At 42.4% G+C, this 22443-nt stretch overlaps 1 protein-coding gene across 3 annotated transcripts; it reads left to right on the top strand.

The window, feature by feature from the left end:
* The first annotated feature begins 1590 nt into the window (after positions 1–1590).
* Positions 1591–17922, top strand: PEX2 (peroxisomal biogenesis factor 2). 3 transcript variants are annotated; one of them, XM_040261820.1, is made up of 3 exons: positions 1591–1738; positions 8806–8927; positions 16370–17922. In XM_040261820.1, the coding sequence occupies exon 3, from the start codon at positions 16387–16389 to the stop codon at positions 17302–17304; it is 918 nt and encodes a 305-aa protein (XP_040117754.1). In that variant the 5' UTR covers positions 1591–1738; positions 8806–8927; positions 16370–16386; the 3' UTR covers positions 17305–17922. The 3 variants fall into 3 exon arrangements, with proteins under 3 accessions (XP_040117754.1, XP_040117755.1, XP_040117756.1); XM_040261821.1 differs by lacking the exon at positions 8806–8927 and having other exon boundaries at positions 16372–17922; XM_040261822.1 differs by lacking the exons at positions 1591–1738; positions 8806–8927 and adding an exon at positions 15218–15366.
* Positions 17923–22443: the final 4521 nt, after the last annotated feature.

Raw genomic sequence — 22443 nt, 5'->3', positions numbered from 1 at the left:
CACCTTTTATCTTAGAAATACAGTGTGCATCTTACACTTAGAGCAGACATCAATCCAGCCTATCCACGCTTCAGGCGGCTAGTGGCAACTAGTTGGCCGACGCTCTGGAGACACCTTCCCTTCTGTACCTAAGAGAACTACATATCCTTTCAACTTGGAGCTCCTTTGCTGTTCAGTCGCTACCAGGTGTCCGACTTTTTTGCGACCTCATGGAGTGTCCATCAGGCTCCTTCTGTCCATGGGATTTCTCAGGCAAGAATACTGGAGTGGGTTCCCATGCCCTTCTCCAGAGGATCTTTCCCACCTAGAAATGGAAATTGCATCTCCTGCACTGGCAGGCGCATTCTGACCCATCAGGAAAGCCAATCTCATTTATACTATTGGTTTCTGTAGTGGGAATTTCATTAATTCGAGAAAACATCACCATTTTCTTTTAGGCCTGATCTTTCTGATCTCAATATATGGAAGAGGACAAAATTCCAGGTATAAGTGATGCTAATTGTGTACCTTCAATGTAAAAACAAATTTGAACAATGTAAGACTTCATTGATAAATGTTCTTTTATCTTGTCCATAATGTTTCAAATTCTTAATAACAACTGTTCCACGGGATAATTCATCAAACGCTGCTTCTACAGCATGAGCTCTCCAATGTGTGTCAACACATTTATTGCAGGTCTGCGTGCTCCTGGGTTCTGAGAAGGCGCAGCGGGGGAGACATGCGCTCAAACGTTTTTAAGACCTACTGAGTGCAGAGAGCTTGTAACCACATGACTTCATTCAAACCTTTGAGCAAACAAGCCAGACAGATAAGGCCATCCCTTTATTATAGGCAGAGGCGATTCTCAACGCCGGCTACACATAATTGCCTGATCAACGCTCAAAAAATACCTTCCCTTGGGGCCTTAGTACTAGAAATCCTGCCTCAGCTCCCCAGGGTTAGGGGACCCTACTGTCCGCGTTTCTGAAGGTCTGGGATGATTCACACCGACCACGCGGCAAGGAGCTCACGACTCTGATTTGTGCGAGCGAGAGAGGGTCCAATTCGTACGGCAAGGCCTCCTGGGCCGAGGCTTTGAAGGGCACCTGCCTCCCTGAGCCCGCACAGGCCAACCAGCCATCCGCCCCTCCCGCCACGGCAGCCACGCGCTGCAAAAATTGCCCCAGCCCGGATGCTGCAGCTGCAGCCGGAGGCTACCATCCCCACCCGGCCATCTCGCAGTGGGGCCTCCAACCTGGCGAGCGAAGAGCCCCCAAGACGCGGAGGCACCCCGCCGCCACTCGGCGGCACTCGTTCAGAGGCCGGCTGCCGCTGTCCGAAGGCAGGGAAAGCCCGGCCCTCCAGAGCCCTGGCTTCCCCGCGGCCCCTTGACCCGGTAGCCTCTCCACGCGCGCCCCCAGGACCCGGGCTGCCGGGTTCGCGCCTTTCCTGCCAATCAGATGCGGATTTCCCCCATGGCCAGCAGACCAATCAGCGCGCGGGTGTCCTCTTCGGCCCTTCGGCTCCTCGGCTCTTCGGCCCTTCGGCTCGTCAGAGTTCGGCGTTTCGCAGAGCGTTAAAGCGTGGTTCTCGTTGGTTTAGTTCCACTTTTTTTTTTTTTTTCAGGCACTTCCGGGTGCTGCGTCACTCCGCAAACTCCGGAAGCTGGGGCACCGCAGGCTCGGCTTGGAAAAGCCAAGCTTCCCAGAGATGTTTCAGAAACAGTTACTTGGAGCGGGGCGTTTCGCAGACTCCTAAGGTCAGTGTCGCCCGAGAGAGTCGGAGTGTGGACCTGCGGTCTTGCTTACAACTGGGAGGGCGTGGAGTTTCACGACCTTGTAATTGTCGCCCTTTGCTTGTTTCCCTGTTTAATTGGCTTCCTGTCTTCCTGGAAGAGGCAAAGTCTGATTTTGGGAAAGGCAGTGGAGCAAACCTAAAGGCCTAAAAATAGTCTTAGGATGGCATTATTAAAAAAAAGAAAAAAAGGACAGCTAGATTTGAGCTTCCTTTGTGTTCTGGGAAGTGATTTTCTGGAACATACTTGGAAATCGTTTCCTGTCACTTGGCGGTGGTGAGATTTAACCCTTTCGAACGGCTTAAGAATTACTGAGGGTCCAAACTTTTCTTGATATCTGATGGTTCGTGTATAGCGTTGTTTGGTACCAAAAAGTTGAGTAGGCTTAACTTTCCAATATTTTTAAAAGCCTATAAACTCAAAAGCAGTTTTAATTTTCTTGGAGAGAAAAAACTACTGAGAATTTTTTTAGAAAATTGCTTACAATGAGTCAGTTACATTTAACATTGATACCTGATAAATAGAATATAAAAGTCATTTTTCTTGTGAGGCCTTAAAACTCACTGTTTACTTATTATCGTTAGGTCCCGTTTTCCGAAAATACTACATTTAGTGAAAGGGCTGTTCACGGAATGAGACTAAGTTGTAGACTGTTCACATCTAATGGTATTGGTATTCTGTGATGTCCCTGGAACACTATATCTGAACAGTAGAAATTACAGGTAGGCTGAGGTTCCATCCACACCAGTTTACAGTCTGAACGCCTTCCCCTAATGAGTTACCTTAGTTAAGCCTTGGCAGAATATCTCAGGATGACTGTATCTTCTCCCTCATCTTGCCCATATTATCCATTTCTTGTATCCAGAAACATTAAAGTTGAGTAGTCTTGAGCCAGAAAGAGATTTGGAAGAAAAGAAAGAGTGGAGTTAGGAATTCTTTATACAAGTGAAAAAGAACCTCTTATTTTGTTTTCCTTAGCAATGGGGGCGGTGGGGGGGGGGGGGGGTGGCGGGGATAGAAGTAAGAGGACATAGCAACGAGCATGCTAGACTGAGTCAAGAGAGTTGAGTTTCTGCTCCTGACCAGCTCTACCTCTTGGCCTTATTCTCCTCATTTTTAGAAATGAGGAGGAGCACTCAATCTGTGGTTTTAAAACTGTTCTGTGGTAGAATTCCTGTAGAAATGTCCTGGAGTCATGCAGAGGAGAGACAAAGCAAGCTGACCCTCAGCAGTATTTTACAAGAACAACTATTCTTTTTTGTTCTGCTTGAAAAACAGTAGTCCTGTTAAGAAAATTAAATGTGTATCTTAGACTAGCTGATATATTTCCTACTAGCCTTAAATTTTTTTGTAGATTAATTATTCATTTGTATTCAACTTGCATTCATTTGTTACAGGTTTTTAAACAATAAAATGCATGTGTGCGCAGTTAATTCATTACCAAAAGCCACAAACCTGTCCATATTCAACCTTATTTAATAGATACAAATTTTAAGTTTAATACTTTGTTTTTGATCACAGTTTTTTTCTCTTTTCCCCCTACTTTTTAATTTTAATCATAGAATTTTTGCTTATTTTTGATGCTCATAGCAGTCTTTGCAATAGGGAGGGCAGATATTTTCCATTTTTGGCAGCTGAACCTTTTAAAGATGTTAGCAGTTTTACCTAACATCATTTTACTAGTAAAGTTCCAAGTCCTAGCCTCACGTTTTCCTCAAAGCATAAAGTAAATTTTTAGTTTCTTTGCCTTTTGCACTCCACCGTGCTCTGGTTCCTGTAGCACAAGACAAGGCAGTCTTTATTCACAGACTGAAGTTCTGCTCTGAGTCACTGGCCTCTTTCTTTCTTCACTTTATTATCTGAGTTGAACAACCTAGAAGCAAATTGGACGTTCTCTTTTCTCTTTGCTGTGAAATGACAGCATTTTCACACATTCCATGTTCCTCTTCAGTTCCTTTGGAATGTGGAAGAAACCTCAGGAGAAAAGCCCCGACTGTCCCACTTGCCCCACATCTGTAATCCTGGCACTAATTTCTGTACGTGGGAGCAGGAAAGAGGGTGTCTAGCACCCTCTGTCCTACCCTGTGTGTGTGTGTCTGTGTGTATGTTCAGTTGCTAAGTCATGCTCGACTCCCTGCGACCCCATGGGCTGTGGTCCTTCAGGCTCCTCTGTGGGATTCTCCAGGCAAGAATACTGGAATGGGTTGTTATTTCCTCTCCAGGGGATCTTCTCAACCCAGGGATGAAACCCATCTCCTGCACTGGCAGGTGGATTCTTTACCACTTGAGCCACCCAAGAGGCCTTCCCATTGTGTACTGTAAATTTCTCACATCTTTTCTCATCTCTGGAATCAAAATGTCCTTTTCTAGATTGCTTTTTATCTATTTTCCTTTTTTTTTTTTTTTGCAGAGCTCTTCCTTTTTACCTGTTTGTCAATAACATGGGATAAAATTTCATCCCAGTTATCTTTTCTTTCTTTTTAACTATTAAAATCTTAAAAAAAAAGGAGCTCTAGAATAATTCCATTTTGATTATGCACACCTGTTCCTTTCCAGGGTCACGTGAGTTGGCATTGCCTTTACTTCCCATATTACATGTGTTCATAATATTTGTTTGCACCTCCTTTTCTCACCCCCATATTCCTTTGGTTCATTTTTGACATTCAGTTTCTTCAAATGGTTCTCTGACCACATGGAAAAGCAGGGAAAGTAGATACGGTGAATTCCAGGCAACGTGGGCAACTTTACCAGCTTCCTTGAATTTCTTCCTCCCATCTGCAGTCCTGAGAGCTTGACTGGCAGTCTGGTCTTCAGAATTATCTTGAGAGAAAAAATTTTGTTTTGAGCTCTGTGATGTTGAATTTGATCCAAGCTTAGCAAATACCTATACTGACTTCCTTTTGTATGTTCCACCATTTTTCTAGCATTTACTAAATTGCCAGCTTGACCTTAAGCATGTTATCAGACCCCTCTTAATTTTTGACTTCTTAAAGTGGACATAACATTAACTATGTCATGAAACTGTAAAGAAAACATCTAGTGCCTTCTTCGTAGTATGTATCCCGTGGTACTTCCTCCTCTTCATTGCTGATACCTCTGTTCCCTTGTGGCTGTTTTCATATTCTCTTGTGTTCCATAAAATGTGCAATTAAACCTGTATTCCAATAAACTTGAAGTCATTTAGAATTCTCTTCTTAGGCAGTTAGATCCTAAAATCTTTTTCCAGATTTATAGAGTACTTAAAGGTCTAGTCGCTCTCTAAGTTTCACATGTCTTTTGTTTGTTCATCCTTGGATTGCAGTTTTTGCTGAAGTTCATACCGGTACTCTTCATCACTTTGTACTTAGTTCTTAAACAGCCCCATCTGCATGTCCTGCAGTGACATCCTAAGGTGTTTATGTTCAGCTATTAGGTCAGCCATCACCTTGTCTGGTGCAGGCCCCACCATTCCTCCTCGTGTTATTTCACACAAGTTATCTCCCTGTGCTTCAATTGTCTTGCTTTAAAACAAAATACCAAAAGAACCTCTTTCATAATATTGTAAGATTAAATAATTTAATATTTGATTTTTTTGCAAAGGGCACTTAGCTGTAGTGGTCACTTATTAGCAACTCCATATCCAGGAAGTAAGTAGTATAGGTTTACTTCAGTTGTAAACTCGCAAATCGTTTTGGTTTGTCTTCCATCAGGCTTCACTGTATTTTTTCTGTGAGGATTGAGTCTGTCTCAGGGGTGTTACTGTTCTGATTTCTCTACTTTAGCCTTTTCCTTACTCATGTTTGACATTAACCCTTACTACAGTTGGAAATGACTGTACTTTTACTTTTTATCTTCTCTTCCAGGGTTTTCTAAAATAATTCCCATGATGATTCTAGAGAGGTAGACTTTTTATAAGACTTTTTTTTAACTGCTGTAGAGTATAGTATGGTGAAATGACTTGTCCAGAGTCACACAGCCTGTTGGTGAACCTGGGCTAGAATACAGAACTAATCAGAACCAGTTTAAGTCTCCTGCACCGTGTTCACCCAGACATTGGCTCTTTATTTCCACAGTGTGCTTTCTCCCTCAAAGACTCAGAAGTATCAGTTTTCTGAGAGAAAAGTTGAGTGCCATGCTTAAAATGTATTTGTGAAGAAAGGCCAAAGTAATGGGAGATTTGTCCCCAGGTTTAAGAAAAAAAGTTTGTGTTACTTTTAGATACTTGAGTAAATATATCATAAGTGAAATAGGTAAGGTGCTCAGTTGTGTAAGACTGATTATAGTGGTAAAAATTTTAGTCTTTGAGTTGAATTCCCAATTCTCTCCAAATAAAAAGAATAACTTATCGTTCATGTGTTTGAAAAATGTGTGCTATTTGGAAGTTTATCCTTCAGATACATTGTAGAGACATTCTGTTACATACCCACTGCTGCTGCTGCTGCTAAGTCGCTTCAGTCCTGTCCGACTCTGTGCGACCCCAGAGACAGCAGCCCACCACGCTCCCCCACCCCTGGGATTTTCCAGGCAAGAACACTGGAGTGGGTTGCCATTTCCTTCTCCAATGCATGAAAGTGAAAAGTGAAAGTGAAGTTGCTCAGTCGTGCCCGACTCAGCGACCACATGGACTGCAGCCTACCAGGCTCCTCCATCCATGCGATTTTTCAGGCAAGAGTACAAGAGTGGGGTGCCATTGCCTTCTCCGTCAAATGAGCGCAGTTGGAGTTTTTATCATCAGATAGCTATAAGCTATCAGGACTTCATTTATATTTGATGAACGAAACAGCAGTGACATGTCACTTAGCAAGGCTGTGGCAGAAGTGGGATTTGAACTTATAGTTGTTGATTTCTAGGCCTGTTCACAGTGCCAGAGGTCACAAGGGTGTAATGGGTCCCAGCCATAGGTTTTTTCCTCTTTTGCTCATGTTTGCAGTGCGTTCTGGGAATCAACGCCCTGTTAAAATCTTTCTTTGATGCATGTCCCATTTATTATTATTGATTTCAATACAATGGACAGTAAATCTATCTGACTACACAAAGGAAGTAAAATAATAGGGTAGAGGTTCAAAGCTTAAGATCTCAGGTTGTAGAACTTTATTCATATAACCTCCTAATGTGAAAAGCCAGTTAAGATTAAAAAAAAAAAAAAAAAAGGCAGAAGTGGTCTCATCCATTTACATCACCAGAACCCTTAAGACAGTGAGGCAGCAACATTGTCATACTGAAAATCAGTCGATGATTGTGGGTCTGGAAAAGAATAGCCTGGCAGAGAGTGTGTGGATGGATTTGAAACCTTAGTGATTGCTTGGGAATCACATGTTTCTGCTGACAAAGTTTGCAAAGACTGTAAATTTAAATGTAGAATTTTTGTCAGCAGTATGCATTGACAAACATGCCTAATGGTAATACATCTAGTACTGAGCATCTTGAAACAGGTCAATAATAATGTGTTTATTGATAGCAGTAATGCTGGAGATGTTACTTGGTATTATAGCTAAAAATCCATGTTATGCCCTTAATCATAATTACATTAATATTGACAGGCCCTTGACAATACCCACATTATTATTGATAGATTTCTGTCAATAACATGTTTTTAAATAAAATATATTCATTCATAATTTGCACGATACTCAATAAAAGCGCTGGAAGACGTCCTGAGAAATTCTTCCCACTGTAGTGAGATAAAAAGTCCTTCATTTTGGAATGCAATATAGATGACAAAGTTTTATTTGGGGAATGAAAAGCTTAAAAGAAAAGCATGAGTTATTTAAGGGATAAGGTTATATATTGCTGCTCTCAGTAAACGAATTTTCAGTTGTTTTTGCCCTGTGAAAGAAAAGCAGTGTGACATGTCTAGTGATAAAATGTCAGCAGGAGACCTTTTTAATAGTTTTATAGTGCTCAATCATTTTGTCTTAAACATATTTATGTGACAAGTTAATCACAGTAACCCTCGTAGATGCTATACTTTTTATCTGGTCTTGATTTTGCCTTAAGGATCTTCTTCACATGTCCTTAACATAGTAGTATCCTTCACTGAACGTGAATTAACTTAGTGCCAATTGTACTTTTAATTGTTTTTATAAGTCTCTTTGCATGGCCATAAATGTTTTACCTGGGTTAGCTTTTCAGAATCTTAGTATAGTTTGGCAAACGGGGGATGGAGAGGGAGAGGTTGATAGGATTGTGCATTAAAAGAAGGAGATCTCATTGCAGAACAGGATAAAGCATCACCAGATTTTGTCTTTCTGGAAAAATCAATTTGAATTAAGTCCGATGGTATTTGTTTCAATTCAAAACAATCCCAGCTTTAAAAAAAAATTAGTTTGTATTTTTTTAAACCATTTAAGTTTGAGCTGCATTTGTGAAACTAGATACCAACCTACAAGAACCAATAATAATACAATTTTTAATATTAAAATTTTTGAAAGTAGAAGTAGACCAACCAGTAGTAGGCCTTGGATAGCAATAAGTGTAGCAGAGTCAGGAAAGCACTGGTTTCCAGAAGAGTTGGAGATTTTTGATTCAAAAACATGAGCATGCTGTAATCTTTCTTAATTTCATAGTTGTCAGTGAAGCAGGTCAACTTACTAAGACTTGTTCAGAATGTTATTAATCAGCACCTCAGTTAAGGTCCTTGAACGGTCGCAGGAGTCGTATGACTCAGGAGTCCCCAGTTCCAAGGCCACCAACTGGTACCAGTCTGTGGCCTGTTAGGAACCCAGCTGCACAGCAAGAGGTGAGCAGAGGGGTGAACAGTGAGGCTTCATCTGCCGCTGCTCCTCATCCTTCCCCATCACTTGCATTACCACCTGAACCATCCTCACTCCCATCCATGGAAAAACTCTCTTCTACATAACTGGTCCTTTGTGCCAGAAAGGTTGGGGGCCAACTGCTGGAACTGGTCCTTCAGAATTGCAGTTTTCCTTTTCTTAAACTCTGCAATCAGGTTAATCTTTTAAAATTTATATCCTGTTAAGTCCCTTCTGTTCAGTGATTACTCATGGCTACAAAACCAATGCAGTTTCCTTAAAACTGAGTCTTTTTTGCAGGGGGTTAACTCAACTGAAGCGACTTTACAGCAGCAACTCTTCAGCCAGTCTTTCCTGCCAAGCCGTTGTGCTCTGGTCACAGCAGACAACTTCTTTCTTTACTTCCAAACAAGTGCAGCCAGGTTAGTGGGGATTCATAAGGATGTGGCTCCCGCTGAAACCCATCTCCCCGTGTTTCCCAGGTGGACCATGGCTGGGGTCAGTGCTTGCATATTTCTGCAATTTGTACAGTAAAATCCAAGTTTTCTCTTTTCAGCCCCAGGAGTTTTGTAATCCTTCGTAGTGTTTTCATATTTTGAGATCCATTCTTTTCTTCAGAGATAAGTGGCTAGTCTTGATTATTGCAACGTCCTATTTCTTCAGAAATGCCTTACTAAAAGGAAGTTAACTAAGAGTTAACTATTTGGATCGAACCCCTGAAATGTAGGAGAATGCCTGGCATTTTGTGGGCGCTCAATAAATATTGAGTAGCAATTTGTCAGAGATTTAGAATTCACCGAAACACAAACTTCTCCGTTAGATTGAGAATAACTTTATGTGATCTAAAGGCACTTATGGCATTTTTTTCTGTGTCCTACACCTACTTCAGCCAGATATTATTGTCCAGCAGTGGAGGGGAAAAGTTCCATAATCAGATGAATTAAACTTGTAGTTTTTTTTTAATCTCATCAGTTTCTTCTACTCCTGAGCAGTGCCCTTCTCTAAAGCCAATATCCTAGAATAACTGTACCTTCTAGAAAGAGGAGGGGAGAGGAGGAGGAACTGAACGGAGCGTGTTGATGATAAACCAAGGTTGGATGCTTATCTTGGACTGCCTGTACCAGGCCCTGTTTGGTGAAGCACCCTCGAGTTAGATGCTGTCAGTGTGCATTCCGGAGAGGTTTCTTTGCTTCCAGATAAACAGGCACAGCCATGTGGATGGAGGTGAGACAACCGAGAGAGCAGGTCACGCTGGGACCCCCCATCCTCTCAGGATTCTCACCCCAGCATCTCCTCTGATATGATTCATGAGTTCCACTGGACCACGTTTCTGCCCCTTCTTATCTGACCCCCACACATGCCCACATCACGGTGACATAATGTTCACTGTGTAACTGCCACAGTTTATATTTTAATGGTGTAGTCAGTATTTCCTGGAGGGACGGTGGTGGGAATCCTTTTACCGCAGGTTGGTTGAGGCATTCAGTTCAGTTCAGTTCAGTTGCTCATTTGTGTCCGACTCTTTGCGACCCCATGAATTGCAGCATGCCAGGCCTCCCTGTCCATCACCAACTCCCAGAATTCACACAAACTCATGTGCATCAAGTCGGTGATGCCATCCAGCCATCTCATCCTCGGTCGTCCCCTTCTCCTCCTGCCCCCAATCCCTCCCAGCATCAGAGTCTTTTCCAATGAGTCAACTCTTCATATGAGATGGCCAAAGTACTGGAGTTTCAGCTTCAGCATCACTGCTTCCAAAGAACACCCAGGACTGATCTCCTTTAGAATGGACTGGTTGGATCTCCTTGCAGTCCAAGGGACTCTCAAGAGTCTTCTCCAACACCGCAGTTCTAAAGCATCAAGTCTTCAGCACTCAGCTTTCTTCACAGTCCAACTCTCACATCCATACATGACCACTGGGAAAACCATAGCCTTGACTAGACGGACCTTTGTTGGCAAAGTAATGTCTCTTTTTTTGAATGCTATCTAGGTTGGTCATAACTTTCCTTCCAAGGAGTAAGCATCTTTTAATTTCATGGCTTCAATCACTACCTGCAGTGATTTTGGAGCCCCCCAAAATAAAGTCTGACACTGTTTCCACTGTTTCCCCATCAATTTCCCATGAAGTGATGGGACCAGATGCCATGATCTTAGTTTTCTGAATGTTGAACTTTAAGCCAACTTTTTCACTCCCCTGTTTCACTTTCATCAAGAGACTTTTTAGTTCCTCTTCACTTTCTGCCTTAAGGGTGGTGTCATCTGCATATCTGAGGTTATTGATATTTCTCCCGGCAATCTTGATTCCAGCTTGTGCTTCTTCCAGCCCAGCTTGAGGCATTAGATGAATAATAATGAAGATTTCAGTCTTTTAAAATGAGATTTGGCAAAATCAGCTGAGTCTTTTTCTTCTAAAGCTCATCCCTAGCCAAAGTAGCAGTAATGTAATAGTAATACTGCCTGCCCGTTTCCAAACCACTTACACAACATTGTCTGCTTTAATCTCAGCAACATCTTGAGGTAGCCATTCATTTCCAACTCTTAGAAGAATCTGCTGCTAGTGATTTTTTTAAGATGACTTAGCAGCCAAGAGACCAAGCTGGAGGTTGAGCCTGAGTCTATCAGATTTTAAACCTGGTCTTTCTACTCTGTCCCAGTCACCTGAACAGGATGACAGAGCAATAGAAAGGCAATGGCAACCCACTCCAGTACTCTTGCCTGGAAAATCCCTTGGGCAGAGGAGCCTGGTGGGCTGCAGTCCATAGGGTCGTAAGAGTCAGACATGACTGAGTGACTTCACTCTCACTTTTCACTTTCATGCATTGGAGAAGGAAATGGCAGCCCACTCCAGTGTTCTTGCCTGGAGAATCCCAGGGACGGGGGAGCCTGGTGGGCTGCTGTCTATGGGGTCGCACAGAGTCGGACACGACTGAAGTGACCTAGCAGCAGCAGCTCCTACTTTAACACACTGTGATGCATAATAGACAATACCTGTTCTATGTTTACAATTAAACAAAGTCACAAAAATGACTAAAATGTTGGATACTGAAACCTAAAACAAAACAAAAAAAAAGAAACAAATTATTCATCTGGAAGAACAGTTTAATAATAGTCTTTTGCTCTAGTAAAGTCTTCTGTAGAGAGGAGATCGGGCCCAGCTGTTCTTAATCTTCACTGAAGCCAGGCCTGGGGTGAAGAAGAGGAAAGAAACAAGAGAAAAGTTAAACTGTAACAGAAGGTATAAGAAAGAATTTTCTGATGATAAGGATTGTTGAATATTGGATTGGTTAGAGAGTGTGTTAAGTCTTCTTTCCTGGCAGCCATTAAAAATTCCTGTCTTTACTAACTGTACTTAAGTATGATTCCTCCAGAAATGAGGGATTTGAGATCAGTGATTCCTGTCAGAAGCCAGTCTCTGACCAGTTTCTTCCTGCATACAAGTAAGGAACCTGAGAAGAGAGAGCTGCCCTCAGACTCCAGTTTATCAGCAGTGTTCAATCTGAACATTGATTGACTACCAAACTGCTCACTCCACCACGTATGAGTTCAACAGATCTTTACTGAGCAACTACTACAGCTGGCCCATCTTTGCAGTAAGTTCTGTAAAGATTACCAAGAACTGATTGTGACTCTAATATCTGAAGATACGTAAGTTGGCACAACAGGCCCTCTTAACACATGCCATAAATTTCATCTGCTACTCAACTGAAATGAAGGAAATGGCAGCCCACTCTAGTATTCCTGCCTGGAAAATTCCACAGAAGAGCCCGATGGGAGTCCATGGGCTCGCAAAGAGTCGAACACTACTGAGAAACTGAGCACGCAACTGAAAAAAATTACCAGTCCATCCGGTTCAGTACTGGGGGCAGGGCTGGCGTGACGGAAGAAGGCTAAAGTGCTGGAGTTGATGTCCAGTACAACCTGAGCTTTTCAAGAGTACTTTGACAAATAAGAAAACTTCCTTTATCTTGTTTACCACAGGATACAAAACCTGGGAAACATGCCAAGTTGTCCAGACTGTCACAGTAGAGGGATTGTATATACCATATTTTCACCTATCCTGAGCGATTATAGAATTTTGCATGAGGAAAAGTGAGTTAGGTATCAGTCTCTGTGGATGGCAGGTACCTTGAGAAGCAGCTATGAGGCAGTTTCCCTTGACTAGTTTATGGTTAAGTTAGGGAAAGGTGTATTCAGACGACTGGAGTGAGGACCCAAGCACACGGCACAGACAGTTGCTGTGCTAGTTAAAGATGGTGACAGTGGGAATTGGAGAGAGAATTGTGAAGCAGAATGTTGAAATAGGGTTGCAGTGTACTTAAGGGTGGCAGGAGGAGATGGTAGAGAAGGTAAGTATTCCGGGTACGTGAGAAAAGGCATAGAGGCAGGACCAAAAGAGAGTCAGTTAAAATTTCTTTGGTTTTCCCTGGTGATCCAGTGGTTAAAACTTTGCTGTTGTCCAACCCAGACAGTGCAGTTCCATCCCTGGTCAGGAAGCTAAGATCCCACAGGCCTCTCAGCAAAAAAAAAAAACAAAAACAAAACAAAAAACATAAAACAGAAGCAATAATGTAACAAACTCAATAAAGACTTTAAAAAATTGTCCACATCAAAAAAGTCTTTTAAAAGTAAAATAAAGACTCTTCAGTGAATAACTGTTTAAAAAGAAGGACACAGAGGGCTAGAATCTAAAAAGTTTGTACTTTATCCTGGGGTCAGTGAGGTAAGAAATGATTTGGTAAATCTGAACAAAAAATTTTCTAGATTTTGATTTGCCTATGAGGTTTTTTTAAATAATGTTTTAGTGTTTTTTTTTTTCTTTTTTTCTTAATTATATTTCTTAAATACATCAGGGTTTCTTTCAGTAAGTTGGCTCTTTGCATCAGGTAGCCAAAGTACTGGAGCTTCAGCTTCAGCATCAGTCCTTCCGATGAATATTCTGGGTTGATTTCCTTTAGAATTGACTGGTTTGATCTCCTTGCTGTTTAGGGAACTCTCAGGAGTCTTCTCCAGCACCACAGTTTCGAAAGTGTCAGTTCTTTGGTGCTCAGCCTTGATTATGATCCAGCTCTCACATCTGTACATGACTACTGGTAAAAATGTAGCTTTGACTGTATGGACCTTTATTTAATTACATAAATGACATATTTAAAGAAGATTTTAAATTGCATAAAATGTGAGAAAAATAATCACTAATGATTTTTTTGCATAAAGATTGAAAGTCTTTTTCTGTTGAGACAGTTCTGAGATTTTATGCAGTTGTCTTTAAGAATCTTGCAATACCATGTAATTCTGCTGCTGCCCGACTTGTCCATCGATTTGCCTGCTTCCTTGTGCAGACTCAGGTTGGCGTCTTCATTTGCATCCCAAGCACCTGCAGAGCTAGCTAGGATACATTGATGCTCATAGACTTTGTGAAATCTGTGAGTGGTCTCAGTCTCACAAGGACTACATAGTAGCAGAAAGAGAAAACTGAATCAGAGTGAGATCTGTAAGAGCCTCTGCAGATCTGTGGACAAAAACCAAGCAAAAAAGACAGAAGGACTGGCATGCAGCATTGAGCCGTGTGGGCGACAGGTCTGACAAGTCCTGCATGTGATGGTGATTAGTGCTCAGGTGTGAAGGCCACTAGACTACAAGCAGAGAGACAACAGGACTGTGATACACAGACCCCAGCAGAGAAAGCTTTGAAAGGCCAAAGGTTGGTGATGGCAGTGATCGTGACCCATGAAACGCTACAGTGACTGGAGAAGGAAACCAAGGGAATAAGCTTATATTGTACAAAAAAAGTTGGATGTGCTGTGAATGGGCAGGACCTACCGTATCTTTAGACGACTGTCTTCCTGATCTTAGCATTTAAATAGATCAAGTAGATTTAAAATAGATCAGTCCCATCAGAGGGGCTCACACAAAATCTCCTCCCCAAATCTCTCTCCCATATATCCTCGGAACTTCCTACTGAGCTTTTCCACTTGGCTGTCTCATAGGGGCCTCAGCTCTCTAAAACTGCCCAGATTTATTATCTTCTCTTCAAGCCTATATCTCTACATATGTTTCCTATTTCAGAGAATTGGACTACCATCCACTCCATTACTCAAGTCAGTTATTCTTGGCTTACTTCTCACTGAGTCGTGTGCATCCTTCCACTTCGTAGCTTTCAAAGGTACCTATTTTTCTCCATCCCCACTGATACCCTTCTAATTTAGACTATCATTAGTTTCTCACTAAATCATGTTAACAGTCATCTTAATTGGTCTCTCTGCCTCCAGTCTTTCAGCCTGTAATCCATTCTCTGTGTGGCCAGAACACGCTGTTTAAAATGCAGAGTTGATCAATTCTTTCCTTACAGCTATGTGGTGTCTCCCCATTACCTTCTTGATAAAATGCAGCCTCCTCAAAGGTGGCTCTTAGCATCGGTCTTTCCTTTCCAGCCTGATCTTTTGTCCTGGCTCCTCCCATCCTTAGCACCCTCTGTTCCCTCTGTAGGAGTGGTTTTCTTGCCTATCTTTACCCTCCTGACACTGCCAATCCTTCAGGTGCCTACCTTCAGAAGATCTTGCCTCTTCCATGAAGCCTTCTTGGCCCTTCTGCGGTCTAGTTGTAAGCACGATGTTCTTAAGTTCCCCTTGCACATCACCTTTCACATCTTGTAATTGCCTATTTATTATTTTCTGCAGTACACTCTTGCTTCATCCCTCTTCCCAGTCACTTGATTATGATCTCCACAAGGGTTGGGACTGTGTTCTCCTGTTTTATCATGGGCTTCTGACACATTCATTGGGAAAAAGCTGGTGAGCAACAAACATATGTTGAAAGATGTGGCAATCAGCAGTCGAGATATGGTAACTCAAAATCGTTTGAAACGTTATTGGGTGGAAATTTGTATTTTCTACCACTCCCCCACTCCAGACTTTCATCCTGTTTCTTGTTCCACTCATCTTGAATTTGTGGGAAGCATTCTCTATACCAAGCACTGGACTATTTGCTAAGAATCAACTGTAAGAAGACTCAGTCTTTGCTATAGGGTTTATCCTTCAGTGGAGGAAATAGACAATTGAAAAGTAGTTTATATACAGTAGGGACGTCATGAAAGAGGAAGGACAGAGAGCTAAAAAAACAGCTAGAGAGGCAACTAAATTAGAAGAAGTGGTCCCTAAGCTAGTACTCAAAACCTTAGTGGTTTAGTCACTAAGTCATATCCGCCGCCTCTTTTGCAGCCCCATGGACTATAGCCCACCAGACTCCTCTGTCTATGGGGTTTCCAGGCAATGTGAGTTTTCCATTTAGAGAATGGGAGCAGATTGTTCCAGATGAAGGGAACAGACAACAAATGTCCAGGAGTGAACAAGAGAAGGGAGCACTTTGTAACTAGAGGGTGAAGCATGAGGAAAGCAGCCTTGGGGGTCCACTTGGGAAAGCTCGTGTTTTCACAGTATTGCAGTGTGGGATAGGCACTGAAGGAGGCAGAAGGGAAGACAAACATTAGATACCATCCAGTGGGGAGCTCAGAGCAGCCAGAATGAGAAAAGGCTGGGAGGGGATAGAGTCATGAATGGATAAAAGAAGGGGAACTCTGTCCTGACCCATTCCTTTCCCTACAGCTCTTGGCTAGCGTGAGGCAAGGATTTCACAGAATTCCTGTCTCCTCTGTCCATTGTCACTTGTGTGTCACAGTTTTCCAGCTCTAAGTTGGGAAGACAGTACAAGATTGCGACTGTTTGATGATGTTTTCTTTGTGTGTGTGTGGCGGGGGGGTGGGTGGTGGAGTTTTGGGGCAAAATGAGGATTGCAGCCGGGGAGACAGCATTTTAGATAGCTCTGAGAAACTGCTCCGTCAGTGATGGTTTCTTATTGTACTTCTTCCTAGAGACCTTCAGAGAAGACATGGCTTCCAGAGACGAGAATGCAGAGCGGACAAACAGAGTGCTAAGAATCAGCCAGTTGGATGCACTTGAACTAAACAAGGCCCTGGAGCAGCTCGTTTGGTCCCAGTTTACTCAGTGCTTTCATGGATTTAAGCCAGGGCTGTTAGCCCACTTTGAACCAGAGGTGAAAGCATTCTTGTGGCTTTTCTTGTGGAGATTCACCATCTACTCTAAAAATGCCACAGTGGGACAGTCAGTGTTGAATATTCAGTACCAGAACGATCTTTCCCCAAACCTGAGCTACCAGCCACCAAGCAGAAATCAGAAGCTCTGGTATGCTGTCTGTACAATTGGTGGCAAGTGGTTAGAAGAACGATGCTACGATTTGTTTCGGAACCGTCACATCGCATCCTTCAGGAAAGCCAGGCAGTGCGTGAATCTGGTGGTCGGACTTCTGAAGTTAGGCGGGTTGATTAATTTCTTGATCTTCCTCCAAAGGGGCAAGTTTGCAACTTTGACTGAACGTCTGCTGGGCATCCATTCTGTCTTTCACAAGCCCCAAAGTGTCCGAGAAGTGGGCTTTGATTATATGAATAGGGAACTCCTCTGGCACGGCTTTGCCGAGTTTCTAATTTTTCTCCTCCCCCTAATCAATGTCCAGAAGTTGAGAGCCAAGCTCTCTTCATGGTGTGTCCCGCTGACCGGAGCCCCAGGCAGTGACAGCACGCTGGCAACCAGTGGCAGACAGTGTTCTCTGTGTGGGGAGTGGCCCACCATGCCTCACACCATTGGCTGCGAGCATGTCTTTTGTTACTACTGCGTGAAAAGTAGCTTCTTATTTGATGTGTCCTTCACCTGTCCTAAGTGTGGCACAGAAGTCCATAGCCTGCAACCTTTGAAATCAGGCATTGAGATGGCAGAAGTGAGTGTCCCTTAGAAACTAAAATTGTTTCCTCTGAGAAGAACTGCTGCTGCTAAGTCACTTCAGTCGTGTCTGACTCTCTGCGACCCCGTAGACGCCAGCCCACCAGGCTCCCCCGTCCCTGGGATTCTCCAGGCAAAAACACTGGAGTGGGCTGCCATTTCCTTCTCCAATGCATGAAAGTGAAAAGTGAAAGTGAAGTCACCCAGTCGTGTCCGACTCTTCGTAACCCCATGGACTACAGCCTACTAGGCTCTTCCATCCATGGGATTTTCCAGGCAAGAGTACTGGACTGGGGTATTATGTCTAAATCCTTAGCATGAGTCATCCTGAGTGTACTACTTAGATATGTTTTATGAGGACATGTGCTTCTCAGCCACTGCCTTCTGTTCCTTCGCAGGCACAACTACATTCTACTCACACTGGAAACCACATGATCCTAAATATGTGATATAAATGGTTACATGCTATTTTTTTTATCATTGTGTTTAATTTTTAATGTCAAGAATAATGGGCAGTTTTTTGGGTTTTTTTTTTTTTTTTTTTTTTTTAAACAAATGACCACTAAGACTGTGCCTTCATTCTGCCACTTCCTGGAAAGAAGTGAGACTAAAAATAAAAGATGGAGACTCTAGGTTGATTGTACATTTTTTTTTCAGAAATGACACCAGAAAATTATACAATAACAAAGAGTAAGACCTGTTGTTTGAAACTTTCAGACCCAATGTCCCGATTGTAATTGTAAGCTTTTCTCTGAAGCCAGCTTTTAAGGGGTTCTGTCTGCTTCATTCTCAGAGCTAATGACAAACACCAGAGGCCAAGATTTCCATCCTACCATCTTCCTGATCCCACTGGCCAAAGAGCTTCTCACCTAATAGTCTGGCAGAGTCCAGGAGCCCACAGTCATTGGTCAGCCTGAAATTGTGTGCACATTCCTAAACCATGCTGGAGAAATACTGTTCCCAATCCGTCAACTGTGGACGATGCACCATCACAAACACCCCAGGAACCTAATACAGGACAGGAAGCAGTTGGCCTCAGGCGCTAGTTAGGAGCATGGTGGCCACTGGGCAAGGGAGAAGCAGTAGATCTTGACCAGTCTCCGTTTGCCCTCTATCCGGGAGGTCTACACCCGCCTCTGATTTTACCAGTCATCTAGTCTGACAAGTACGTTAGCAACTGAATGGTCATCTTAGATTGCAGATTTGAAAGGATGAAATAAGGTCAACAAGATTTTGTTCTACCAACAATTTTTTTACAGTGTTATTTTGATAGCAGTTTCTGAGCAGGTGCCCACATTATCATAATTTTAACATGAAAACACAATACGAATGCTAACATGTCAGTATTATGGATGGGGGTGGATACTTTCTACCAACCCTCATGGCACTTAGTACAAAATATATATTTTTAAATTTAATATCTGCCACCTCCACTAAGTGATATCCCCCCATGAGTCAGAGACTATAGCTCTTCTGCCCATCGCTGGATAGTCAGACCCTGCCGCCTCTTGCTCACAGACAGCTTGTGAGCCAGTGGCAAAACCTTCACAGATTGGGTTCTGTGGTGGGAAAGGGTTTGAAGTGCAAGATACTCATTAGGGAATCCCATGCCTGTGAAAGCAAATGGTGAAGAAGCAGGAATAAGTTGAAGGAACTTGTCTAACCCAGAGGAGAGCCCTGGAGCATTTTGAAGGCCCCAATGTCCTAGGTGGAGCCAGAGCAGTCAGGCTTTTGACCGCCACCTGTCAGATGCTGGCGGTGGCCACTCAGGAGGGCACGACCTCAGGCCTGGCAGCTCTGTTCCTGAGGCAGCCTGCTGCCCTGATCCCCTACCCCCTACCCCCACAGCTGGGCTGCAAAGCCATTCCTAAAGGAAGGGCCAGCTGGGTATCACACCTGACCCTGTCTCTCCATTCTTTTTCTTCATAGTTTTCCACATTTGTTTTTCCTGCTTGTAAGGATTCTTGGCAAAGAGCACACTGAGGGCAGCTGGTGTGCAGCTTCTCATCAGTGGGTGACATGAACATTGAGTGCCGCCTAAGGGAGCTTCACCTCAGCCCAGAGACGGGCCTGCTGGCCAAGCTGCAATGACAGGCCCAGACGACACCTAGTCCCTGCTGCCCCAGGGCTGCCAGGGAACTTGGTTGAACCCTGGTGCTTCTGTTCCCACTCCCCAGTGGCTGCAGGGCTCCAAGTTCATGACCACTGGGTTGTATCTAGCTACATCATATGTTTCCACTTTGGCATTCAGAACCCTGAGTGTCCTCCTTTGGGAAAATAACTTCTACACTAACATTTTTCTTCTCCCTCCTGTGCACCTGGTTCTCAAGTCAGGTTTGCTTCTTGTGTATTTAGTGTGTCCAAGTGGCTTCAGTGACCATGTCTAAAAGACATCAGTCTAGGTGAACACAAGCCATGACCTGTTCCCTTATTCCCAGCTCCCCTGCCTTCAGTACTTAGTGTCCATGGGGTTTGGACAAGTTTAACTTCCCTGAGTTTCAATTTGCCCAACCTATGAAATGGACATTTAGTAATGTTGACCTCTTAAGCCTGTAACTGAGGCTTCCCTGGTGGCTCAGACGGTAAAGCGTCCGCCTGAAATGCGGGAGACCTGGGTTCAACCCCTGCGTCGGGAAGATCCTCTGGTGAAGGTGATGGCAACCCACTCCAGTACCCTTGTCTGGAAAATCCCATGGATGGAGGAGCCTGATGGGCTACAGTCCGTGGGGTCACAGAGTCAGACACGACTGAGTGACTCCACTAAGACTGTAATGGGGAATTAAATAGCATTTCATTCTTTCAAAACTTATTTCTTGAGGCCCTACAGGCATTCTTCGGTACTCAGAGATGCATTCATGAATAAAACAAAACCCTGGCTTTCATGGAGTTTACATTCTTGAAGGGGTGATAGACAATAAACAAATGTTGTAAGATCGTTTCAATGTTAGAATACTCTGAGAAAAATAAAATAGACTAAGAGAATGGAGAGTGACAAGGGATGCTGTATTGAATTACATGCTCCTGGAAGTCCTCTCTGAGAAGCTGAAGTTTAGAGATCTGAAAGAAAAGAGAGAGAAAGCCAAGCAGAGGAGGGGTGCCAGGATGAGAAAATGGCAAGTGTCCCAGGTCTCAAATGAGCATCCATCACCTGTTCTGAGAAAGCAAGAAATCAGAGCAAACAAGACTGGGATATGAGGCAATGAGATGGGGGGTTGCCAGGCCAGCGCATGCAGGCCACGGTGAAAAAGTACCTGAATTTATTCCAAGTATGTGGTTTTTCTGGTGGCTCAGTAAAGGATCTGCCTGCAATATGGGAGACCTGGGTTCTATCCCTGGTTTGGGAAGACCACCTGAAGAGGGGAATGGCAACTCACACCAATATTCTTGCCTGCAGAATTACATGGACAGAGGAGCCTGGCGGCCTGGTCCATGGGCTTACAAAAGAGTAGGACATGACTTAGAGACTAAATGACAACAATGGCAAAATTGTGGCTTAAAAATGACCTTGGCTCATCAATAAAAACTACCATATAATCTGTATCATTTGATGAAGGAGGCAGTGACATTAGCATTGTTTTATTTGAGGAAGCCTTCAAAATGTGTTGGTACTCAAAGCAAAAACTTGATTCATTTGAAACATTTGCTTTTTAAAAAGCTGTTTTTCCCAACAGCACTCCCTAAGTGAAGCGTTACTCTATTAAGAAAAGACATTTTCAGCAACAGAACAATTCCAAACAGATTTTTAGCCAAGCCAATAGGCCATATTGTCTATAGAACTGATGTTCCATGGTTCTCTGCAGCTAAAATTAGTGTGAAGAGTAAATTTATATTCATCGCCACCAGTAAGTTGGCAAATATTTCGAGTGTATTTTTTTTTCCTTCAAAGAGTATATAAATCATGTAACAAGACAGAATAGGCCTTTATGTTTGCAGGTCATCTCATTTTTTCTTGATATTTTTAAAAAAAATCTTATGGTTTTTAAAATGTCATTTTTAAAAAAAGAAGCACCATTTTGAGCAAGGGCCTTCATGGAAACCTGTCTTCGAATTGTTATTCTGGCAATTAAAACAAGTCAAATGAGGTTAAACCAAGTCACTCCTGAAGCCAGGAAATCCAAGTGTACAGTATTCAGTGGGTAGTACTCTTTCCTTCTCATTAGCAGTGAAGTAACTTCACATTAACAGGTTTTGGGTCATGCCACTGCTGAAATCCCCAAACCAATAAAACATAAATCTATTGAAGTAAAGCTGGATTTAAAATCAAATGGATGTGGATATGTTTATACGATTGACCTTAAGAATTTGTCTCAAGGAAACAGTAAGATTTTAGATGGAGATTTATTGAAATGATGTTCAATATAGCACTATTGATAATAATAATACAAATGTTCAAAAATAAGGAAATGAGTAAAATGGTATAGCTGTTTAATAAGTCAGTGTTATAAATACCATGGAAAAAAGTTTATGTAAAAATATACACAAATAATTTTATAACGGGAACATGTTTACAATATACTATTAAAATGAAAGAAGGAGGATATAAAGTACAATGTGATCTCAATTTTGAGATAAACATGCACATATATCTTACAATCAGTGTCTAAGTAATTCAGTTTTCCTTTTTTTAAAAATTCTTTTCTGTATTCCTATATTTTCTACAAGGAGCATGTAATACTTTTTAATCACACCAAAATAAGTTACTTATTTCTTTAAAATCTCCTGGCCAGCTTTGCTTCAGTTCAATTCAAAGGTAAACATCTGCACAGCTTGTAAACAAATCCTTGAACAATATGAATTTAGGAGATATAAGATCCTAAAAACCTTAGAGTACCTATTTTTGCATTACAATAAATAAAGTCTTTTTTTTTTATGGCCAACCGCCCACAACTCTTAAAATAGTCTGAATTATTTCATGCATTTTAAATTACATATTAAATCTCTGACTCATAGCATATACCTTTTTTTCAACCACTTAGAAATATGTAGGCAACAAAAAGGTAAAAAGTTCCCCACACCCTTTTCCAAAAGTATTTGTATGATACTTATAAATTCATGTAACGTAAATGAAAGTGGTTTAGTTACTTTAAAATATCTAGAACTAGTACAGCAGATCAAAACAAATGACATAAATATATTAGCAATTCACCTAAGC

This window comes from Oryx dammah, unplaced genomic scaffold, assembly GCF_014754425.2.
Source record: "Oryx dammah isolate SB20612 unplaced genomic scaffold, SCBI_Odam_1.1 HiC_scaffold_19, whole genome shotgun sequence".
Taxonomy (NCBI): Eukaryota; Metazoa; Chordata; class Mammalia; order Artiodactyla; family Bovidae; genus Oryx; species Oryx dammah.
Note: the sequence above shows the minus strand (reverse complement) of the source record. Positions and strands in the feature narration are given on the sequence as shown.

Coding starts and splice junctions, on each gene's coding strand:
- PEX2 (XM_040261822.1), top strand. CDS start 15,309: ATGTTGAAAGATGTGGCAATCAGCAGTCGAGATATGGTAACTCAAAAT. Junction 15,367..16,369: donor AACTCAAAATCGTTTGAAAC/GTTATTGGGTGG, acceptor ACTTCTTCCTAG/AGACCTTCAGAGAAGACATG.